Genomic DNA, 19,158 nt, shown 5'->3' on the forward strand with positions numbered 1-19,158 from the left:
CCCAACATTTCTTAAATTATTTTATATATCCTATGGTTTTCATTGATTATATGGACATGTTTGTTCATCTAATAAAATCAGTGAACTGTTACTGATGTTGCTGGATTTTTGTTAGTGGTTTGTTTAAACGGTGTATATTAACTTTTTGTTAGGCCATGATCAAGCTTTAGAGTAACAACTTAAAATACATGTAATGTTTATTTTTGCAATCTTGACATTTTAACTTAGAGTACATCAAATCAGGCTAAATATACAATAATAAGTATATGGTTAGATCAGTTGTGGCTTATAAGAGTTTGATGAAATATTATGTAGCAATTAAAAATGAATAAAATTATTATTTGGTAATATAAGAAAAAACTAAAAGGAACTAATACCAAAATACTAAGAGTATGTTCTTTTGGTGTGATAAATTGTTCTACAAAGAGAAATTTTTTAAATTTATTAATTTAGAATAGGACTCTAAATGAGACATTGAAGAGTTAATCCATGCATTCAACATTGACCATGCACCTACAGTAGCCTAGGAACTGTGCAATTGGAAGCACACCAGTTTTCCATAAGAGGATTAATTGAGGGCTTCCCTGGTGGCGCAGTGGTTAAGAATCCGCCTGCCAGTGCAGGGGACATGAGTTCAAGCCCTGGTCTGGCAAGATCCCACATGCCACAGAACAACTAAGCCCGTGCACCACAACTACTGAGCCTGTGCTCTAGAGCCTGCGAGCACAACTGCTGAGCCCGTGTGCCACAACTACTGAAGCCTGCGTGACTAGAGCCCGTGCTCCACAACAAGAGGAGCCACTGCAATGTGAAGCCCGCACACCGCAATGAAGAGTAGCCCCGGGGCGTCCCTGGTGGCGCAGTGGTTGAGAGTCCTCCTGCCGATGCAGGGGACACAGGTTTGTGCCCCGGTCCGGGAAGATCCCACATGCCGCGGAGCGGCTGGGCCCGTGAGCCATGGCCGCTGAGCTTGCACGTCCGGAGCCTGTGCTCCGCAATGGGAGAGGCCACAACAGTGAGAGGCCCGCGTACCGCAAAAAAAAAAAAAAAAAAAAAGAGTAGTAGCCCCCGCTCGCCGCAACTAGAGAAAGCCCGCGTGCAGCAATGAAGACCCAATGCAGCCAAATAAATAAATAAAAATTTCCTTCAAAAAAAAAAGATTGAGAACCAGTGGTTCAGGTGAAACATTAATTTTGGCTAGTTTTTCAAAACTAATGAGTTTGTTTTTCGGATCTTTCCAAGGTAATGACATATAGCAAGTAGCATATACTTTTGGAGTCAATTTTTTGTGAAGAATTTTTCCATCTTTATTTTTCAGATCAATTTTTTAATGTAAATGTCATAGCATTCTTTCCTAGGTCACATTTATAGTGCCATAGAGTCCAGTTCCATACCATACTAATAGCTGTCTAATACTGGAAACATTTTTGGTTTGAGATACATAACTAAAAGGTAAAATTAGCTCTCTTTTGTATGTGTACCTAGGGCTGTTTTTAGGCCTTTAACGAGTTAAAGATGTTATGCAATTAACAAATAATGTTTTAATGTTTATATTATTTTTATTAAATTTTATTTGCCTATAATGTATACATCAGTAGTATAATGCATGATGCAAAATTCATGATTTATAAAATGGTACGTAATGAAACTACCCTCACCTTAGTCCCCAGGGTAGCCAACCAATCTGTACATAGACATGCAACTATACATCTGTTTCTCTCTTAATCTTATATCTTAAAGATTTTTCCACATCAGTACATCACAGCACCTCCTCCTTCTTTTGTATTCTACTCTGGATATGTTATTTACCTATGCCACTACTTAACCGTGTCCACTGAAAGGAAAACAAACACTATTTCTTCCTTTACTCACACTCAAAATACTTAAGATGCCAGATGTGTGGGTTTTCCTACACCAAGCCATGCTGCAATATTCTGCAGACACCAACTGGGTGTCCTACAGTTCAGTTCAGTCTGACACTATCCATCTGATCCCACAAGTTAAGGGCTCAGTCTCATGGTGCTGCCCCCACTTCAGATGCCAATTGCAAGTCCCAGGTTGTCACCTACTCTTCTGACTGGCTGACTATAATTCAGCATTCCCACAATCACCACCTCAGGTTTGATACTTTGCTAGAACAGCTCACAGAACTCAGGGAAATGTGTTTACTGGTTTATCATGTAATAAAGATATAGATGAACAGCTAGATGAAGAGACATCAGGAAAGCCCAGAAGGGTTCCAAGTGTAGGAGGTTCTGTCCCCATGGATTTGGGTTGTACCACCCTGCCAGCACATGAGTCTGTTCACCAGTCTGGCAGCTCTCCAAACCCCACAGTTCAGGGATTTTCATGGAGGCTTCATTATATAGGCATGATCAATTATTAACTTAATCTCCAGCTTCTTCTCCCAGGAGGAAGGTGGTGGTGTTACCGAACTCAGGTTCTGCTGCTCGCCGCTGGAAAACCAATATTCAAGAGATGAGAGTGTTGGTTGGAAAGGAAGAGTTGCTTTATTCAGGAAGTCAGCAATCTGGGGAGAAGACGGACTGGTGTCCAAAAATCAACTTTGAAGATTCTGCTTGACCGTGAAAGTTTTAAAGGGAGAATCATTTTGGGAAGAGGGATCAGACTTCCCACGTGCAGACTTTCTTCTGATTGGTCGATGGTGAGGTAACAGCCGTGTTCAAGGAATCTTGTGCTCAGCCTTAAGTTACCATTCTCCACCCGAGTGGGGGCCATAGTTCCTACAGAACTCAAAGATATTGTTATCTTCCTTGAGGAGAAACCAGGACCCTGCCCCACAGCTGCACTATCGTTTCTTGACTGCTCCCCCTTTGTTTCTGCTTTCCCTCCCCTTCCCTGCTAAGCAGCAGTTTGAAACTGCTCTTTGGAACTCAGGGAAGGTCAGGAGGCTGAATGAAGCCTATTTCCTACAAACAAGAAATGGGGGACATGGAAAGTATTTGTACCAGATATGTATCAGAGGATATGTACGCCCCTTGGGGAGGAACTAGGACTTTTATCACTGAACTATTGTTTCTTGACTGCTTTTCCATTGTTCCTGAATTCCCTCACTTCCCTTAATATCATTAATTACTGAGACCTGTTCAAGGGCAAGCTTCGTGACCAGGCTCAGGTCACAAAATGGCTTACGCCAAAATAGTTTCTCTTATGTCAAGAAAGCCAGGCCTGGTTCTCTTTCTCCAAGGACCCCCTACCCTATCTGCTTACAGTTCTTTATATCTTCTCTTTTTTGAGATTTTCTGTTTTTCCATTCATGTCGAGTGTTCACAGTTGCTTGCAAGAGCATTTGTATAATATTGGTTTAAAGTGTCAGATATTATTCTTTGTCATTTAGGTATTGGCATCTGTTAATTGTTTTTGTCATGCAAATTGAGGTTTTCCTGGTTCTTTGTATACCATGTAATTTTGGATTCTATCCTAGACATTTGAATATTATGACAATCTTATTTAGCTCTTATGGAGATCATTGTTTTAATAGATAGTCAATCTGGTTAATTCACGCTGTTGCAGGAAAGAAAGTGGGGCACAAGAGGATGGTCACGTCCCATCCCAGGTCTCAGGCAAGTCCCTGGGACGGCTGCTGAGTGTGGGTTCTTGGCTTCGTGCAGGAAATAATTCAAGAGCGAGCCATAATAAAGTGAAAGAAGGCTTACGCAGGGAGATACACACTGAATGTGGGTCATCTCAGAAGGCCAGAGGCTTAAGGATGTGGGGTTGTCAGGTTTTATAGTGGTGGGTAATTTCATAGGCTAATGAGTGGGAGGATTATTCCAACTATTTTGGGGAAGGGGCAGGAATTTCCAGGAATTGGGCCACTGCCCATTTTTTGGCCTTTTATGGTGGGCCTTGGAACTGTCATGGCACCTGTGGGTGTGTCATTTAGCTTGCTGACGTATTACATTGAGCATATACTGAGGCTCAAGTTTTAGCGGAAGTCAATCATCTGCCATCTTGGACCTAGTTTGTGGTAACCAGTTTATGTCACATCCTCAATGGCTGTCATTCTTTAAAAGGTTGTGCCCTGCCCCCTTCCTGTCTCAATGCCACATATTCCAACACACCTTCTGTGGTCTGTGGTTTCAATATCAGTTCATTTTCCAAATCCTTTGCCATTGTGTAATTTGATCTGTCCCATGTGTTCATCACCCAGTAGCTAGTTGGGGACCTGGGCAGTGATCTATCTGCCAGTTAAGTTCTCAAAGTCTTTAATATGCTGATTAAGATCAGATTCATGCCTAATGTACTCAGTGGGGTCGCTTTCCTGAGCTCCTCCCTCTCTACAGTCTCCATGGTACCTTCCCTTTCTTTGGGGTTCTTCTTTTTCAGGCAGAAAGCTGAGGCTTCAGGAACCATGCACTTCTGTCACTTTGCCTGAACTTGGGACTAAATGGCTTAACATCTTTGAGTTTTGGTCCCCACCTGTAAAATGCAGATAATGCTACTACAATGGCAGGTATATAGTGCTAAATAAATGTTTATAAATGTTTCCTAATATTAAAATTTTAGCTTCTCAAAACTGTTACTACATATTCAGTTTTCACTGATTTAAAGCAATCTTTATCCAGGTTTACGTATATGAGGGGAAGATAAATTATGCCATGGCCATCATTAAAACAGTTGATGAAACTAATTTTTGGTCTTTGTTAATAGTTTTACTTTCTGGTATCTTTAATTATAAATACCAGCTCCAAATTGTAGGATAAATTACTGGGGTTCTGACATGAAATTTTTCCTGTTAGTGAGCAGAGTCTTATGGAGAATAGAAATGTAACAAATAATCACTTCTGTCAAAGAGTTTACATTTTAGCTAAATAGACAATAGACTTATAATCATGCAGAAATATATAATCACGCACAAAACAGTTACAAAGTAGTACTAATGTGTCAAAGATAAAGGGTGACCATACTTCATGGTTTGCAGGGGACAGTCCTACTTTACCTTATTTTTTTGGTTTAATTATTAATAGAGCCTCATTCCATGAAGGTTTCCTAGGCAGGATGACAAATTACATGGCCACTTTATAAATACTAGTTTCAAGAGAATAACAAAGCAAAAAAAAATTATCACTGTATTTTCAGAAAGTTTGCTGGGCCTGAGAATGAGCAGAGTGGGCTAAAGAGATCTGTGGGTTGGGGTGAAGGGACCCAAGATAGTAAACAAATACTTAGAATTTCAAATAGAAATGTGGGAAATGGTGTTTCAGAAACCACAGTTATCTAGTAATATGCAGGGCAGACAAATGGCAGGCGTTGTAATTAAAGAGATGTGAGGTTATATAACCTTGGATTATGTTGGTTTTGCAATTCTGAAGTTTAGAATTATAATTTTTAGGCGATTACCACAAATGGTAGTGTTCAAAAGTTTCAGCCTGATGAATGCACGAGAGAATGTCCATGGAGTGAGTAATTAATGTATTTTTACCTCACAATTAGAGGACTTTAGAGAAATGTAATTTTTTAATAGACATTTTCTAGAGCAGTTTCAGGTTCACAGCAAAATTAGAGCAGAAGGTACAGATTTCCCATATACGGCCTGCCTTAACACACGTACAGTCACCCTTGCTACAACATCCCCAACCACAGTGATACCATTGAACAACTGACGAACTTACACTTGATGATGATTTTTTTACCTGTTTTCCTTTTTTCTTTTTTTTTTTTGGCGCGGCCTGCAGGATCTTAGTTCCCCCACCAGTGATTGAACCCCTGCCCTCAGCAGTGAAAGTGTAGAGTCCTAACCACTGGACCACCAGGGAATTCCCTCTTTGTTTTTCCTTATGCTTGACTGACAATTAAAATATTAATGTTCACCATAGCTCTATGTGAAATCAGATTATTTCACCACTGCTTAAATCATGTGATTCTTGTCCAAGTGTTTTTGGTGGCCAAAACAAGTGAGGCAATGGCTTGTTTGAGGCTGAAAAAAGAATCCTAATCCTACCAAACAAAAAGAGGGGAGAAAGTATAAACTGACCTTGACATTTGGATAGTTCTCTGACAAATCTCTGGGAACTGGGAACTTTTGTTTTTGATTTGCATGGCCACCGGAGAGGCAGTTTTAGTAATCAGTGATTTATTACAATGGGCCATTATAGCAACTGGAAGAAAAAGGACTCTAGCTTGAAGTTTACTTTCTTATATACTGAAAATGAGTTTCCTAGCTGGGATTGCTCAATCCCAAGAACAGATTGTGAAACGTTTCCCCGCGTCCCAATAATCTGAAGTGACTCATCAGCTGGCAATATGGACAAAGCACCCACAATTCACGTCCATTCAAAACATGATCACCACAAATTCTATTTTCTCTCTATTTGAAGGCTGATGAGAGAATCGAACACCATCTTTGTGGAGAAAAAACGGAGTATAGCTGGGTTTGTTTTGTTTTGTTTTTCGGTTTACTGCAGCACTTTTACTTCCTCACAATGGCACACTGCTGGGGCCTAATATTCTCACATGACAGTAGAAAACCAAAATCTGTTGTTATCTCTTCAAGAATTGAGAATTGTGTGCAAAAACCTTACATAAGTTAAGAGGATGAATACATTTACAGATGTGAATGCAAACTGTTTTCCAACTCAAGGCAAGTAATGACATATGGTGTTCTGGCAGGAAAACTTCGATAAGAAAGGAAAGCAGGTCCTAATGTTCGGAACTTCTCAACCTGGTAAGACTGGCAAGTTAGTAATTACAATGAGTTAATTTGTATAAATTTCTAACTGGTTCTGAGAAGTTTAAATTTATTTACACCTCATAAGAATCCCACTTGTGGAATTGTGAGGCTTGTGCTCACTTTGGCAGCACATATACTAAAATTGGAATGACACAGAGAAGATTAGCATGGCCCTTGCACAGGATTACATGCAAATTCATGAAACATTCCATATTTTTCAGTTATCGAATTTGTATCTTTGTGTATATGATGTCTTTGCAAAGATTAAATAGTATAAAATATGATGTAAATTGTACCAACTGATATGGAAAGAAACAGTACCAACATTAAACTTTGCAAAATTTTAAAACTTAAAAAAAAAAAATCCTGCTGGGACTTCCCTGGTGGTGCAGTGGTTAAGAGTCCGCCTGCCAATGCAGGGGACATGGGTTCGAGCCCTGGTCCGGAAAGATCCCACATGCTGTGGAGCAACTAAACCTGTGTGACGCAGCTCCTGAGCCTGTGCTCTAGAGCCCGTGAGCCACAACTACTGAGCCCACATGCCGCAACTACTGAAGCCCACGCGCCTAGAGCCCGTGCTCTGCAACAAGAGAAGCCACAGCAACGAGAAGCCTGTGCACCACAACGAAGAGCAGCCCCCACTCACCACAACTAGAGAAAGCCCTTGCACAGCAACAGAGACACAATGCAGCCATAAATAAGTAAATAAATTAATTTTTTAAAATCCTGGGAATTCCCTGGTGGGTCCAGTTGTTGGGTCTCTGTGCTTCCACTGCAGGGGGCACAGGTTCGATGGCTGGTCTGGAACTAAGATCCTGCATGCCATGACGTGGCCAAATAAATAAATAAACATAAAATAAAACACAACCTCCTATCAAAACATCACATTAATAAAAAAAATCCTATCAGGCTAATAATTTTTTTTTTTTACAATTTATAAAGGATGAAATCAGGGCACAGAAATTCATCCCCACTAAAAAATGTATAACTTCAACAGGGTTCATCCTATCTGTAAACATCATCACTCAGTTGTTCAAGCCCAAAGCACAGGCATCGTCCCTGATTCTCTCATTTCCTTCTATCCCACATCCAACCCATTATCAAGTTCTTTTAGTTCTGTCTTCCAAAATATTCTGAAAGTGATTACTTTTCACCTCTGCTGCTTCACTTCTAGGCCCAGTTCTAGACAGCTCTCCCATCTGGTCTAGTGAAATAGCCTCCCTACTTGACCCACTGTTTCCACTCTTGTCCCCTCCCTAATGACAGTTTATTCTCTGTTTAGTAGATAGAACGATCTTTTAGAAATATAAGTATGATCATGACACTTCCTAGCTGAAAGTCCTCCAATAGAGTCCCACCCTAGAATAAAACTAAAACTCCTTATAATTCTATACACTATACTCCATTTGGCCACTGCTTACCTCTCCTAACTAGTTTGCTATCATTTTCTATTTAATTCACTTTAACAACAATGTTTTTCTCATTCTTCTTCAAAATTCATTCCTTTCTTAAGGCCTTTGTACCTGTTGTTTCTTTTATCCTGACTGCTTTTCCCTCAGAGCAGCTTTCTTACTACTTCATTGAAGTCTTAGCTCAAGTGCCATCTCCTGAGAGGCCTTCCCTGACCACATTACCTAAAATAAGCCAGCTCTGACCTCTGTTTATTTGGCTTATTTTTTTCCCATACCATTTTACACTCCTTGAATTTCTCTGTTTGTGTGTTTATTTCTGTCTTCCCACCAGAATGCAAGTTCTCTGGCTGAGGACAAGTACATTGGTTAATTTGTTTATTGCTGTATCTCCAGAGCCTAGAACATGCCTGACACTTAGTAGGCATTCAAATATTTATTGAATGATTGAATTTGTGTTTATGATTTTTGTTTCCTTGTTTCTTCCACAACTTTGTAGAGGAATAGTGAAAGAGTTATGGAATTTAACAATGCATGTAAAACAGCTATTTAAACTGAAAAACCTTATACAAATGCTGGTTATCCCGCTTGTGAGTATTACCTATTGGTCTCCTCTGGATTTTCTCTTTATTCCTGCTCTGGGTCAGGGACAACATGAGAGTAATAATTATTTAATTCAAGTAAGTCTGAATTTTGAAATATCTGTTGTGTTCAGGGTAGTTAGGTATAAAGGGGGATTCAACAACATGAAAGCCTTAGTCTATTAATGTCTAGGAGGAGTTTAACTTTCTAGTGGGAGAAAATGAGACATGTATTAGAGAAATAACCAAAAAACATTTCAAAGACAACAAGGAAGTAAGCTAGTGAAAGCAATAAGAACAAAGGGAATTCAAAATACTGGAAAGATTCTTTCATTACTGGGTTTAATGTAGGAAGCAAATCTTAAAAGGACGACAGTGCTGGGAATTTGTGTAGTGAAAGAACATGAATGTCCAAACATTAGCCTGATATATATTACTTTGGGTGTCCTTTTTATTGGCACTAATTGAGCATCACAAGCAAATGGGTGGTTTCTTGGCTATATCTATATCTATATCATCATCCGTCTGTCCAGCACCTGATTAACTGCATATTTCTGGTGAGGTATTTTCTCTACTAAACTTTTCCCTCCTTCACAGTGCTAAAACCTTTTAAAAGTTTTTACTGCTGTATCAGCCACTTTGTTACAAACCCCATGCCTATTAATAAGCCATATTTTCATGGGATTGTCAAGAGTATTAAATTTGATAGTACTTATGAAGTGCTTAAGTCTATGTTGAGCGTTCCTTCGATAGAACAATAAATATTATTATATAAGAAATGTAACCGACGGAATGACACCAGGGCGATCTCAATATGTTCCTTACGGGAAGTGTAAACAGTTAGGAAGGAGTCAGGTGTGGTCCACAAACCCATGTCAAATTGAAAACAATACAAGCCGTACCGGTCATTCAGATCACCACCCTGGCTGCAGGGCAGCCCATCAGCGTCAGCCAGCCTAAGCTCCCGGAAGGTAAACACATTGAAAAGGGCGGGGCAGAAGGCGCGTTCGGGATGGTTGACTGGCCAGCTAAAAGTGATTGGCAGCTGCCATGTCCACGTGCGTTGAGCTTCGAACCAGCTGTCGCGAGAATTCGATGTAAACAGACCGGTCCCCGTGAGGTACGACTCCCAGCCTGAGACACCCAAGTGACGTGCACAGGCTTCTGCGGCATGATGCTTTTTGACAAGGCCACGAAGGTGCTGTGTCCAAAGGAAAACAGACATGTTTGTAACTCCTCCCTACCTGCCTGCGTTCGCAACCGAACCTTACACCCCGGCTTCACCCGAACTCACATACTGTTGTGTTTTCCCTCGAGCCCCAGCGGATTGGATCACTTCAGGAGGCGGGTCCGCCTCTTTGCTACTTGCTGGTTGGCGAAGCTGACCTCTAAGGGCGGTGCCCAGCTGCGGCCAGTTTGCTTCTGGGATTGGCTAGAAAGGTAGTTCCGCTGAGGCGTGGTAGGAAGTGGTAACCGTCAATCACGAGGGGAGACTCCAAACAGTGAGTCTTGAGCTGGAGAGCAGCGTTTACCGGCGGCGCGGCCGGTGAGAGGGCTGGCGGTGCTGCGGATTTGAGGAGGCTTGGCGAGGACGTGGGACGAGCAGCGTGAGGGGAGAGGGCTTGGCTGGTAGGAATTCGACGAGGTAGAGCTGTGGAAATCGGAGGGGGAGGGGAGGAAGGGCAAGGGGCCAGAGGGCGGCCGGGGACAGCGGTGGCTCAGCGTTGGAGGTGAAATGGGTAACGCCGTGCTGATGTCTTTCAGGAGAGTGGGGCCTGAGGGGCTGGCGAGGGTCGTCCTCAGGAGACAGGGCCCTTAAAGACAGTTCTTGGGAGCCTGTGTTTCGAGAAATAAAGGGTGGAATGGAAATGAGAGGGCTCAGGGGCTGGAGGTGAAGATACCCACTGAGGAAGGGGTACCTGGGCTAGTTGGGGCACAGGGTGTTTTGGTTGTAGCAGATGGGACTCATCAGTTTGCGAGTTTTCAAATAAGGTGATAGAATGCTCCCTGCTTAGAGGAGATGCTTTTAAGGGCTTTCAAGATTAGTTCCAGGCTGTGGGCTTTCCTGAGCCGTGTAAGAGATCTTTAATATTGCTGTCTCTTTTAACCTTAACCACATACAGTCCATGCTTTGAAAACCTCCCCAGTGATTCAGATGCTTATTAGACATTCAAGGATCAGGATTCAGTGATGAGACTGGAAGGGCTTCTAATGTCATATATGTTTTTATTACTTATTTAGACTCTGGTGATTAGGTTACAATAGCAGAGGTTACAAATATGATTACAAATGAGGTTACAAATATGATTTTGATAGTCTTGTTAAATTGTGACTGCAGTCTTTTTAAAATATATATATATATTTGACATATAAATTACATGAGTTTCAGGTGTACAACATAATGATTCGATATTTGTATACACTGCAAAATATCACCACAATAAGACTAGTTAACATCCATCAGGATACGTAGGCCATTTTACTCCTATTTTCCCAACACTCTTAGTTGGAAGGTAGTACCTCGCTGTTCCATTTGGTCTTAAAATATTATACCATGTATATTTTTATTATCTCAATATAAGATTTCAGTAAATTCTTTAATTTTGGCTCGCAAAGTTAGCATATTTATTTTTATAAAGTGATCCTGTGCTAGACTTTCCATCCCTTCCTAGTTTATGTTAATAGTAGATCAGGGACTTCCTTGGTGGTGCAGTGGTTAAGAATCCACCTGCCAATGCAGGGGACACAGGTTCGAGCCCTGGTCCGGGAAGACCCCACATGCCGCGGAGCAACTAAGCCCGTGCTGCACAACTACTGAGCCTATGTTCTAGATCCCTCAAGCCACAACTACTGAGCCCGTGTGCCACAACTACTGAAGCCCACGCACCTAGAGCCCGTGCTCTGCGACATGGAGAAGAGAAGCCACCGCAATGAGAGGCCTGTGCACCGTAGTGAAGAGTAGCCCCTGCTCGCCACAACTAGAGAAAGCCCGAGTGCAGCAACGAAGACCCAACACAGCCAAAAATAAACAAACAAAAACAATAAAAAAGCAGTAGGTCAGAGGGTCCTGCAAGGGTCTTAACTAGTTTTGTGGTTCTGAGCCTTGGTCCAAATAAGAAAACCTCATAGTAGTTTGAAAAATCTTTTATCTACTTCTTCCTCTTCTGCACTCCCCTCTTTTAGGTGTAATAGGAATTGCTGGGAAATTTTCCTACATTTTAGGACCTAACATTTAGGTATTTGTGACAAGGGATCTCTAGTGAGCAACCATGTATCTTTCTCCCGACCCCCAACAATAATGATCCATTATTTTCTGTCTTTTTGTTCTGGAAACAGGTTTTGTGAATGAAGCAATGGCTACAGATTCCCCCAGAAGACCCAGTCGTTGTACTGGTGGAGTCGTGGTTCGCCCTCAGGCTGTCACGTAAGCAAATTTCAGATAAGCCTGATAGGTAAAGGAAAGATTACTCAGAATAGTAACTAACATTTAGGTTTCCTTTCTAAGCAGTACTTACTTTTGTAAAATCTGTTTAATTTTGGCTTTACACGATGATAAACATCGTTGCCAAGGCCAAATAAAAGCAGTAATTGGAGGGTCAGTTTGATGTATTTAGCACATTTATAGAGTACTTGAAAAGCACTGTATTTTGTCCTTGAGTACTGCTTTTTCAAACCTCAGGTTTAACAGTTAGGGTCATTAAATCAGTTTAGTGGATCAAGACCATTATTCAAAAAATGAAATAGAATATAGTAGAAAATATAGTTGGGAGTTAGTATTGTGTTCTGACACGCACATAGATAATATGCATTCATATGTATGTATATGTTTTCTGGATTGTGATGTATCACTCTAGGTCTCAGTCAGAAAGTTTCAAAGTGAATGTTATAAAGAGTACATTTCTATATTTTAAGCATTTTTTTGACAAAGCATGGCTATACTTTGCAGTAGCTTATAATCTAATGTAGTTTTTTTTTCTTTTTTTCTTTGGCTGCGTCGGGTCTTAATTGCGGCACATGGGATCTTTGTTGTGGTGTGGGGGCTTCTCTCTAGTTGTGGCTTGTGGGCTCTAGAGTGCACACGGGCTTAGTTGTCCCACGGCATGTGGGATCTCAGTTCCCTGACCAGGGATCGAACTGGCGTCTCCTGCATTGGAAGGCAGATTCTTAACCACTGGACCGCCAGGGAAGTCCCTAATGTAGTTTTAAGCTGTGTATACTTGCAAGCACTCTAATGAATAAAAAAGTTGCCAGCAAAACAGCATGGGAATTTAGAGGGAATATTTTGTGTTTTTTAATTATTTATTTATTTAAAAATTTTATTTATTTATGGCTGCGTTGGGTCATCTTTGCTATGTGCAGGCTTTCTCTAGTTGTGGTGAGCGGGAGCTACTCTTCGTTGCGGTGCGCGGGCTTCTCATTGTGTGGCTTCTCTGTTGCGGAGCATGGGCTCTAGGCACGCGGGCTTCAGTAGTTGTGGCACGTGGGCTCGGTAGTTGTGGTTCACGGGCTTAGTTGCTCCATGGCATGTGGGATTTTTCTGGACCAGTGCTCAAACCCATGTCCCCTGCATTGGCAGGCGGATTCTTAACCACTGCACCACCAGGGAAGTCCTTATTATTTTTTTAAAATTTTGATTGGAGGGAATATTTTAGTGGGAGTATTTTAGATCTGAAAAGGTTTCATTAAGAAGCTAACATTTGGACTTCCCTGGTGGCGCAGTGGTTAAGAATCCGCCTGCCAACGCAGGGGACATGGGTTCGAACCCTGGTCCGGGAAGGTCCCACATGCTGTGGAGCAGCTAAGCCCGTTCGCCACAGCTACTGAGCCTGCGCTCCAGAGCCTGTGAGCCACATATATTGAAGTCTGCGTGCCTAGAGCCCGTGCTCCGCAACAAGAGAAGCCACCACAACGAGAAGCCCACGCACCACAGCGAAGAGTAGCCCCCGCTCACCGCAACTAGAGAAAGCCTGCACACAGCAACAAAGACCCAATGAAGCCAAAAATAAATAAATAAATTTTGAAAAAGCTGACATTTATCGTGTAATTTAACGGCTGAATACAATTTGGGCAATTAGAATCAAGGGCACATTTTCGGCAAAGGCAATGGAGTAAGCAGAGGTGGGAAAGGCAAGCTATTTTCATAAATGGAATCTAGGGAAGTTGACCTATTTAAAGGAGGTTGGGGTGGACAATTAAGACCCTTGAATACCTGGCTAAGGAGATAAAGTTTGCTTTCTGTCTTTCAAAGTGTTAATAAGGGAATTGTAGCATTTTGAATTATTTCCCTTGAGCAATTTAGCATGTTACATAAAATTGCCTTCTCAGACTAACAAAAAATATATGTATAGTATGATATTTCACCATTATACTTGCTTTTTTTTCCCTCCTGCATTTCCCAGGGCTATATATTTCTTTGCTAACTGTGGACCATGGCAACTGGCTAAGCATATTATTAGCTATGAGTTAGGTACTGTTGTAATCTTCATTTTACAGATGAGGAAACCAAAGCAGAGAGAGAAAAGTTTTCCTTGGTAACATCCAAGAAGGGAAACCTGGATCAAACCCAGGCAGTTTGTCTTCAGAGTCTGTGTGCTTATGCACTATTCTATGCTGCCTCACCATATGGTATTCCACATATATTGCTTTTTGTTACGCAATACATAATTTTAGTGTTTTTTGAAGTTCTTTATTCAGTATTCTTTTAACAGTAATGCTTGAGCATCTACTCTGTGGCTAAGTACTGGCTTATAGATTCTGGAGATATAAGGTAAATATGAGAGATGGATTCCTTTCTGTAATAGAGTGTGCATTCTAGTGGAGGACACAGTAAGTAATTACAGGCTCTGATCAGTGCCCAGTGTGCTATGTTAGAGAACAGCATTAGGGAGTATGATTTAAGGCCGTCAGGGAAGGCCTCTCTGAGGAGGTAACACTTAGGCTGGAGATCTAAAAGGCAGGGAAGAATTTGCGAAGGGATCCATGCAGAAAAAAAGCTGGTGTAAAGGTCTTGATTCAAAGAAGAGCTTGGTGTAGTCTAAGAATTGAAGTTGCATGTGACTGAAGCAGAGTAAGTTACAAGAGTGGGAGAAAAGTGAGGTTGGAGAGGTAGGCCTAATCAAAAATTTTTTTTAAGGCCTACTCAGTTTTTGTAGGTATCTAAGGCTATTGCCTTTTTAAAAAATAGGATTTAGGGTAACTCACATTATTTTCTTCAAATGTAATTTTTCACATTTCTCTGAAATGAATTTGATTTGGTATATATTTTGAAGAAAAATTTTTTTCCTCCATTTGCTGATCTCCACATATTTCCCATTTAAAATATCTTAGTGTCCTTAATAGTTCTTCACCTTTATGCATTTTGATATTTTCCCATACCTTATCCACACCAAAAGTTCTGTGAGGACTGTTTAATAACTCCTTCTAATGCCTGCATCTGCAGCAAAATATAGATTCATTTTGCTAGATACAGGTAAGGGACTAGGTTCTTAACCAGTTTAAAGAGAAGGTCACTAAATACTGAGTCATCAGCAACAGTTTTTCTTGCTCTAACTAGGGCATTCTTCTGCTCTGACTCAAGAGGACGGTCTTGCTTTAGCCAAGTCTTCTGTCAGCACTCTTTCAAATATGAGTTAAAAGTTCTATCTGTATCAAAATAAGAGAGCGTGCGGCCATAAAAAAGAATCAATTATTGCTATTTGCAGCAACATGGATGGACCTAGAGATTATCATACTGAGTGAAGTAAGCCAGGCAGAGAAAGACAAATGTCATATGATATCACTTATACGTGGAATCTAAAGAATAATGCAAATGAACTTTTATATTTCAAAACAGAAACAGAGTCACAGACATGGAAAACAAAGTTACGGTTACCAAAGAGGAGAGAGAGAGAGAGGGATAAATTAGGAGTAGGGTATTAACAGATACACACTGCTATATATAAAATACATAAACAACATGGATTTACTGTATAGCACAGGGAACTATATTTAATATCTGGTAATAACCTATAATGGAAAAGAATCGAAAAAATGTATAACTGAATTACTTTGCTGTACACCTGAAAATAACACAATAATGGAAATCAACTGTACTTCAATTTAAAAAAATAGAGCATGACTTTTTATTTATTTTTATTTTACTTTTAAAAATTTATTTTTGGCTGCGTTGGGTCTTCATTGCTGTGCGCGGGCTTTTCTCTAGTTGCAGCGAGTGGAGAATACTCTTCGTTGCGGTGCACGTGCTTCTCATTGCAGTGGCTTCTCTGGTTTTGGAGCACGGGCTCTAGGCGTGCAGGCTTCAGTAGTTGTGGCTCGTGGGCTGTAGAGCGCAGACTCAGTAGTTTTGGCGCACAGGCTTAGTTGCTCCGCGGCATGTGGGATCTTCCCAGACCAGGGCCCAAACCCGTGTCCCCTGCATTGACAGGCGGATTCTTAACCACTGTGCCACTAGGGAAGTCCCTAAAAAAAAAATGGAGCATGACTTTTAAGAAGAGATAATGTTTGGGAATTCCTTGGCAGTCCAGTCCCTGGCTGGGGAACTAAGATCCCACGAGCCCCATGGTGCGGCCAAAAAAAAAAAAAAAAAACAGAAAAGAAAAGATAAAGTTAAAAAATTTTAAAATCTCATTTGCATTTAATAACATATATAAAGAAATTAAGAAAGCAGGTTAGCAGAATTATCAGACGATGAGAGTTGTTTCTTCTTTTTTTTACTATTATGAATAACTTTATTAAGACTTGTAGAAAGAGCTTTTCCATGTTTCATATTAAGCTGTCATGATAAATTTTATCCATTTCACCCTTTTTCAGGGAGCAGTCCTACATGGAAAGTGTCGTGACTTTTCTGCAGGATGTTGTGCCCCAGGTAAGTGTCTGTGTGGTTTCAGAAATAGTAGGCTTTACTGTTGGCCAGGGAAGCTCTGAAATATTCTGTTCCCTAAACTTGACACCAGTATTGCCAACTTTAGACTTTTGATGTTTTAGCATCCCAAGCGTTGGTAGGGTAGAACCATACTTGCTGTTATTATTAGATGTGCCTTAGTTTTGTGCTGACGGTGGCATAATTATTATTCCTTAGCCCTTGCTTTACTAAGAGTAATCAAGGTGCGATATTAGCTGAGAGATGGGGCTTGGAACTGTCTATTTGGGTTCTCTTTCCAAAATCTTTCTCTTGTCCTAGTTAAATGTTGCCTGTTGGAAGTGAAATAAGCAATATATGCTTTGCATCTGGTTAACTAGATACTATATTAACTAAATACTACACTGAGGTCAAATCTATATCACTTTCCCATTGAGCAGTAGTTTTATGCCAATTATAGCTTGCCTTGTTACTCTAACTTATAAGAGAGTAAGCCCTTTACTGTTCCCTCTATGTAAATGTGAGAATAAAGAATGAGAGGAACCCTCCTGGGATCACCTCTAGTGCACCGTCTCTCAGACTTAAATTAACATAGGTGTCGCTTGGCACACTTGTTAAAAATAATAATTTCCAGGCCCATCTCCCAGTGAGTTTGACTCAGGGGAATTAAGGTGGCATCCAATAACTTGTGTCTCTAGGAAGAATCTCAGGTGATTCTTGTGAAACAGTATCTTTGGGAAACACTGTTTAGTGGAACTACTGAAGGAAAAGGTTTCTGTGTTTTCTCCTGTGATGATGTCAGTGTTCAGACTGCTGTGGTATCTGTAATTGCACTGTTCAAAAAGAACATTCAGGGCTTCCCTGGTGGCGCAGCGGTTGAGAGTCCGCCTGCCGGTGCAGGGGACACGGGTTCGTGTCCTGGTCTGGGAAGATCCCACATGCCGCCGAGCGGCTAGGCCCGTGAGCCATGGCCGCTGATCCTGCGCATCCGGAGCTTGTGCTCCGCAACGGGAGAGGCCACAACAGTGAGAGGCCCGCGTACCGCAAAAAAAAAAAAAAAAGAAAAAAAAGAACATTCATAGATCCAGTGTCCCAGCTTTATGAGAAGGTCCTACCTAGAAAAGTCTAAAATCCAGATTTCAGTTGTATTAATAAATTGTATTCATCAAATAAGGGAAAGTATCAAGGCATGTTTGGTATTCCTTTATTATGTTCGGTCAACTTTAATGAAAATAGGCCACAATGACAAGGTCTGTGGGGCATGTAAGGAAAAATAAATGCTTTCTTTTCTTGAGGAACTTGGTTAAGAAGGGAAGTCAAATGGCTTGAAGCAGTCAGAGGTAATAGCAACGTATCACTAAGTGTTGCACATGATAGTACAGACTGAATATGTAATTGCTAAGGGAATGCATAGCAAAGAAAGCGTGAAGGAGTCAAGTTCCGAAGGACATTGGAAGTAGCGTTAGTTGAAATGAATGGCAGGGTTGGGAATCTGATGGTAAAGGAAACTGCCCAACTGGATATGGTAGGCATATCCATATGTGGCTGTGGAGAATCTTGTACTCTGTACAGTACAGACTTAGAGAACAATCAGGGGCCGAAATCCAACTTGGTCTTCTACAAACTGCACCTTTCTCTTAAGCCCTGAGCCCTGACGTGAGGCTAGTTCCAAGGAAGGGGCATTTAAAAATATTGGTAATTTGCCTGCTATAGAGTGCCCCTTTATCAGATTTTTACAAAGGCACCTTTTGTGCTAGTGGAAACCCTGCGTAGCAAGCAGTTTTTGTTGGCTGGAGGAGAGAGGCTGCGGTCAGAGGCTTTGAGGGAATAGTTGGAGAGTTTGCTAGAGAAACAAGAATACTGGGTTGAGCAATAGATTGAAAATAGGGGGCTGCTAAAACTGATAGGATAAAAATGCCAGAAGGTAGAAGGTTAACTTAGTTTTTATGAGGATTATACATTAGAAAGGGGATGATCTATGCAGTTGACTGTGAAGACTGGGATCAGAGTTAAGTCACTTCAGAAGTAAAGTTGTAGTCCCGGATCTAAGAATTAGAATATTCATTTAAGAAATTTATGTTAGGTAAGTCATTCTAGTGACTGTGGAAAGAAAGCAAAAATTCAGGCACTACTGGTCAGGTGCTGTCTTAAGTTGGGGAATACTCAGTGCCTGTCCTTAAGGCTTCATGGTCTAGTGTAGCCATCAGGCAGACTCTGTAAAGGGCCAGAGAAGCTTTGCAATTCATACAATGTTATTTTTTGCTTTTTAATTTTTTTTTTTTTTCGGTATGCAGGCCTCTCACTGTTGTGGCCTCTACCGTTGCGGAGCACAGGCTCCGGATGCGCAGGCTGAGCGGCCATGGCTCACGCGCCTAGCCGCTTCGCAGCATGTGGGATCTTCCCGGACCGGGTCACGAACCCGTGTCCCCTGCAGTGGCAGGCGGATTCTCAACCACTGCGCCACCAAGGAAGCCCTGCTTTTTAATTTTTATTTTTGGCTGCGTGGGGTCTTTGTTGCTGTGCGCGGGCTTTATTTGCAGCAAGCAGGGGCTACTCTTTGTTGCAGTGCGCGGGCTTCTTATTGCAGTGGCTTCTCTTGTTGTGGAGCATGGGCTC

At 41.3% G+C, this 19,158-nt stretch overlaps 1 protein-coding gene across 5 annotated transcripts in view; it reads left to right on the forward strand.

Moving 5' to 3' along the window:
• The first annotated feature begins 10,178 nt into the window (after positions 1-10,178).
• The window catches only part of BCAS3 (BCAS3 microtubule associated cell migration factor), a 572,645-nt gene continuing 563,665 nt past the window's right edge, over positions 10,179-19,158 (forward strand). For 4 of the 5 annotated variants that reach the window (XM_082679094.1, XM_082679096.1, XM_082679097.1 and 1 more), the window contains exons 1-3: positions 10,179-10,313; positions 12,021-12,108; positions 16,494-16,548. In XM_082679094.1, the coding sequence (XP_082535220.1) occupies positions 12,038-12,108; positions 16,494-16,548 (126 nt within the window). In that variant the 5' untranslated portion in view covers positions 10,179-10,313; positions 12,021-12,037. Of the gene's footprint in view, positions 10,330-12,020; positions 12,109-16,493; positions 16,549-19,158 lie in introns of all 5 variants that reach the window. The other variant, XM_082679095.1, reaches the window with a different exon arrangement.

The sequence above is a fragment of the Grampus griseus genome, assembly GCF_964374135.1.
Source record: "Grampus griseus genome assembly, chromosome: 20".
NCBI lineage: Eukaryota > Metazoa > Chordata > Mammalia > Artiodactyla > Delphinidae > Grampus > Grampus griseus.